We start from the raw sequence: 5,805 nt of genomic DNA on the forward strand, positions 1-5,805 counted from the left end.
GCGTTTTTATGCATTAAAGCATCGTTATGTCTTCTTACATGTTTGCTTGATGATCTATGCAGCAAGCAACTGGAGTACCTTTAAGAGCTCTGAGTGCTTAGTAACACAAACCTGCTATTAATAGGAGTGTTAAACCTGAAAGTGGAGAGGATTTATTCGAAAAGAAGAAAACGAACTGAACATTAAAGAAAAATTCCATCACAAGATTTCAGATCAGTTTTTTTATCCACTTATTATATTTTGCTGTTAGTCAGCTGTTTTTATGTTTATTGTTTTACTTTTTCTAACAATTAATTATTATCATTAAAGATTAATGTAGTACATTATTTTTAATAAAGGAGGAATGGAAATTAGTTAAATGCTTCCTGAAAGAAATAGATCCCAGAAACACACATTTAGCATCACACACAGAAAAAGTAATTACCTGTGTTTGTGAAAAACGAGTAATTTCCTCATACTGATTCCTGTCATTGGCCAGGATGAGTCTTCCTAAACGAGGTGGGCGGGTAAGTGAGTAGTTTATCTCATTTCCATCCTCATTGGTTACAGCCCCCAGATTGGCACTTGTGATAGGCTGCCTTGTTCCTGTGAAACACACACACACACAACCCTCTGAGTGTTTAGATGATTCTATGGAAAATTGCCTCTTGGAAGTCTTGAGCTTGTGAAATTAAGTAGAGCCTGGAATTGCCTCAAACTTTAGCGGTTACAGTAACCCATGTACATTACTGTGCTGAAGACGTTCCTGATGGTGAGAGTTTCATTCCAAAATGTTTTCCAAGTTTTCAAACTCGTGTCCTATGTCATGCGTAAAAGTAAAGCTTATTACTAATAGAGATAAGGTTATTGCCTGTGCTGACACATGTGCCCATGAAATAGTTTCACTTCTGAAAAGTTTTATCTGGAGAAGTTGAAATGTTCTTTAACTACTAAAAACAAAGTGACATTTTGTTTTATACACACTTGAGACACCTTCTCTTTGGTGCACTGGAACATTTTAAACATTTAAAAGTTTTGACTGTAAAAGGAAGAGTAAGCTTAAAATGCTCCCTTGTTGAATTCAATACAGGGGTTTTGGCCTGGTATGATTATTAGCTTGTTAAGTTTAATGGTTTTATGATTTATTTACTTGTGCTCCTGTTACACAACATTTTAGCATGTGTCAGATAAGATTTAAGCAAATCCATTGTGCTATTATCTTGTAATTACCTCTTTTTGTCACAGTGGCCGCTTTTTAGCATTAGTTACAGAGTCTCAAATTAAATTCCTACATCTTTAGAATTACTCAAGTAACTAAAATATAAAACTCTCTGGCACATTAACTCTGACACAAAATTAACGCTACATCTAAGTCTGCAGAATTTTCAGATATAATAGAGAAAAAAATAAAAATAGGTACCAAAAAGAAGAAAGGTGCTTTTTAAAATATGTATTATTAAAACGTTTACATCCAGTATTTAATCTGAATTTCTGTTACTCCATGTGAGTTCTATATCAAAACAAAAATCCCAGACCTAAACTGCATTAAATATCAAAACGATAGACACTATTTCAATCTTTATGGAAATATTTGGAAGAAAGTTGTATTTTATCTTTCTTGTATTGTTGATTGTGATCTTACTTTATCTCCTAAATGTGTTGAATTGGTATATTTTCTACTGAAGGTAACTTAAAGAATGAGAAGAAAATGGTATACTTTTATTATTTGCATGCCAATTCAGCAAAAAACTATTTTTCAGCCAGTGGTCAAAATTACTTTCAACTTCTACTAAAATACTGTAGCTATTGAAAAATGAACATGCAGGAAAGACAAACTCCAAGGACTTATTCTTGGTCAAATATTTTTGAACATGTTTAGTATTTCTGACATAGATGCAAAACAGAATGAATAAAAAAGGCCTATTGCTGTAATGACTAGGTCTGAAGAATATTGGCATTTTACCTGGAAATACCACGAGCTCCTCCTGCGTTACCATGGTGATGGTGAGAGGCCTGGCTGTGACAACAAATCGGTAGAGAGGAGATGTGTGCTCTCCATCTGTCACGGTGAAACTGAAACCACCAGACTCCTCACCTGGAGGTACATTAGAGGACATGAGTTTATGCTCATTCACTTATTTAGTTTCTTTCTTTCCTCTTATGTTTTAATTTATATCACACTGCTTATTTATATCTACTGCTTATTATCTATTATATTACTAATTATAAAAGCAGAATGAAATTTAAAACTTGCTCTGTGGCCCTGATGAAAGTGACATTTTTATTTGGCACAATAAAGCAGCAAAGATTACTCTCAATTAATCTCATGACACAAAAGAACCACAATATATCTCTTTACAGAAGGTGATGAGTTTAAAATAAGGTGCTGTAATACCAGGAGTCTAAGATAGGGGCCGATAAAGGTCATAAATTCATAGGTCATAGATTCATATACAATATCTTAATAAAAAAATAATCAAAAAGTCAGATAAAGGCATTTTATGAGCAGTTACTTCCTGTCTACTCCACCTTGTGGTCTCTCACCCTCGTGAATGAAGATGACCTCCCCTTTGTTTATTTGAGACTGTGTGAAATTTAGGACGCCCTCCTCGGGCGCCTCCTTCAATGCCACCATCCCATTTGTTGGCACCTCAACGTGGTAAACCAGTTCTTCTGCAGGGGTATCAGCGTCATCAGTATTCAGCATGCTGGAGGTGATATCAGCTTCCTCTCCGGCAAGAACCTGTGAAATATCAAAGAGAGAGAGAGAGAGAGAGAGAGAGATGAAAAGACACCACAGATTACTCAGTCTGAGTTATGTTTGGAGGAATGTAATTCAAGTCAGGGGTCAGGAGTTTATTTGAAAATTATTAGGGGCTGCTTAGTGAACATGATGCTGTCTGAAGTTTGTCAAAAAAGTAATTTCTTGGATAGATAGATAGAAAAAAAACAAAAAGAAACCAACCAAGAGGAACAAAAGACATAAAGAAACCCTACAAACATCCTACAAACATCCACCTCCTAAGTAACAATTGAAAAGGTTAATTATTTCTTAGTGGCAGTCTAGACGCTCCTGTTATCAGAAGATGGAGCACAGCAGCACAGGCTGAACGACTCTCCCCGGGTGGAGGGGCTTTAATGGACTTCTAATGGTTGGCTGGCTGAAAGGAGCATTAATTGAAAGAAATGGGCCAGATCCCCAGAAAGACATTCTTAAATAGCTGGAATCCGTTGGGAGAGTGAGCTGAGGGTACCCTGCAGTAAGAGGTACGTATCGATCTCTAAAGCCATTCGCCCACTGATACCTCTCTCGCTCCTTCTTTCTCAAGACTCAGGGTGAAGAGTGAAAAGCCTCCGGCAGGAAGAAGAGGACTGGAGAAGATTCAGTTGTGGATATCAAAGCTTAAGGTGTCAGTCACTGAGAGTGCATTTAAGTTATTCTACGCTATGTGGGAACACATCTGGTCCTTGTATAACACATATGTCAAGAGGTATTCTCTAATGTAAAAGTGCTGTAATTAATTATTTTTTCATAAACTGGGTTTCACATGTGTAAATAAAGAGAGAAATAACATAGACAAAGCATGAGAGCAAATGTTTTTTCAGCTGAGAAACAGCAAAACTTAAAACTCTTCAAATCTGTCAGATATTTGTGTTACATTCTGGTCTACTGAGGAAAAAAGAAATGTCTTACCTCTTCTATGAGGGATTTCTCTATAGGTTAATGCCAGTGCAAGAATTCAACTGCTCTTTAAAAACCCTGATGTTTTATATATATTTGATTTATAATTAAATTGCTGAAAGTGTTACTTATGCTCCTGCTCTTTCTGCTGTTATCATAGCTGTGCTAGAAAAATCACATTGTGCTCAGTTTTCCACAGGAATTTGAAAATGCACCCCCTAATAACACAAGTGAGCCAGAAAGGCATGGTACATTAGCAACAACTGTTTTCAACAGTGATTAAGTGGTTTAGGGTGGACTTTATTTTTAATTTACTGTAATAGCAACCATACTTTATTTATTAGTTTATACTGTGGGCTATGAAATCCAAACAAAGACACTTGCAATTAAGTTGAAAACAATATAACACCAAGAAAAAAAGGATCTAGTCACTCAAATATAAATTAATTAAAACAAATATACAGCCATGCTAAAGGCTCTGTGAGGATGTTCTTAGGCACAGTGGTGCTTTTAGCTAAATGCTAATGTCAACATGCTAACACGCGTATCAGGAAAATGCTAACATGCTGATATTTAGCATTGTTTTGTGTGTTAGCATGCTAACATTTGCTAGTTATATTAAAAAAAATAATTTCTCCAATAGGGGAATAATAAGGTTAATCTTAACCTTAATTATCTTTATTCCTCATGTTGTGGAGAGATACACTGAATCAGTATCACAAATGTAAAGTGAAGTGTACAGTTCAGTATGACACTAACACACACAAGTGGGGTTTGAGTTGAAGGGAAAGCAACACTGTTCATGTGCATAGCACAATTTTGACTGCTATACATTAAAAGGGTCCTTAAAAGTAAGCTCTCATATTCTGTCTGAAAGGTTTGTCTTGTCATACCCGTGCTGTGAATCCTCAGAACCTCTGAATTGTATTGCTCAATGAATTTAGTCTGCGCTGAGTTTACATATAAAAGAAACAAAGAATAAACTAAAATAACGAGGTACAGTGACAGTGGTGTCTTTAATAGAAACAGAGTCAGCAAGTCTAGGTTAAAAACAAACTACATCTGGTTGGACGTCAAAGTTACATATAACTGTTGTTTTATCACCCTTTGCAGACAGCGTGGAGCCCAACAACAACACAACCCCTAAAGTTGAAATCTATATCTAAAGTGTTCTGCTGGAATTTGTCAAACATGAACCAAAGTCAGTTGCTCATGCAGTGGTTCCACCAGGACTGCTGCACATGAAATACCTGCAGAGACTGTTTACCAGATTTTGATGGGGTATGGTGACCATTGAGCTGTGAAGGACTATCAGAAAAGTCCTGTCCGTAGGACGATCTCTGGGGACAATATCCTTTCATGTGTCAAATACCTCCGTGACAAAATGGGGGTGACCTGCCTGGATGAGCTCGTCATGCTACTGGAAATTATGGTTCTGCATCATTTCAAGCCACTGATAGGTTGCAAGGATATTTCGGGTAGAACTGACAACTGCATCATATGAGCGTACATCAACAAAGAGTGGAGTATTTTATCCCCTCTGCTGTTGAAATCTGCAGAGAACCTGTGATATCAGGCTTTGGAGAGTTACTACCTCCCCCGGGCAGTTTGCATCTCAGGCCTGCAGAAAGCAGAGCCTGATAGTTTGTAGTTTGAACGAGTGGATACTGATCCCAAAAATGTTGAGCAATATCTGGACTCTGTTAGGAAAGATGGACATGGATTTGCTTTAAGGCACAACACCCACTATCCCCGATGCACCATGAATGAGACAGATGCTCTATGCTTCCCTCTGTTCTATCCCTCCCTTTATCGAGAGAGACATAAGAGGCTGGTAGCCCGTCTGGTGGCTCTGGACACGATATTCAGAGATGACTTAGCTGATAACAGCACCACCCACCCGGTCAGTTTCTCAGCATTAGGGAGCACTGAGGCAGGCAATCACTAATGTTACAATACCTCAGCATAGCTCTGGGTTATTTCTGAAGAGAGTGGGAACAATCTCCTGACAAGAGGCAACAGAAAACGTGGTCTTTATTTTGAGCACAGCCTCATGTTACTAACTTCACTTCTTCCCCGGAGTTCTTGTGCTTTATCGTCCTGCAGGTTCTCATGGATCCTGGTGGAGCCTCCTGCCATGGTCC

The 5,805-nt window shown here is 37.7% G+C and overlaps 1 protein-coding gene across 1 annotated transcript in view; it reads right to left on the reverse strand.

Moving 5' to 3' along the window:
- The window catches only part of cspg4 (chondroitin sulfate proteoglycan 4), a 64,666-nt gene that overhangs the window by 8,088 nt on the left and 50,773 nt on the right, over window positions 1-5,805 (reverse strand). Inside the window, exons 7-9 of the mRNA XM_035664496.1 lie at window positions 2,524-2,722; window positions 1,943-2,074; window positions 425-585 (exon numbers count right to left, since the gene is read on the reverse strand). Of these exons, the coding sequence (XP_035520389.1) occupies window positions 425-585; window positions 1,943-2,074; window positions 2,524-2,722 (492 nt within the window). The remainder of the gene's footprint in view (window positions 1-424; window positions 586-1,942; window positions 2,075-2,523; window positions 2,723-5,805) is intronic.

This window comes from Morone saxatilis, unplaced genomic scaffold (genome assembly GCF_004916995.1).
Source record: "Morone saxatilis isolate NCDOM2014 unplaced genomic scaffold, NCSU_SB_2.0 Contig2, whole genome shotgun sequence".
Lineage (NCBI taxonomy): Eukaryota > Metazoa > Chordata > Actinopteri > Moronidae > Morone > Morone saxatilis.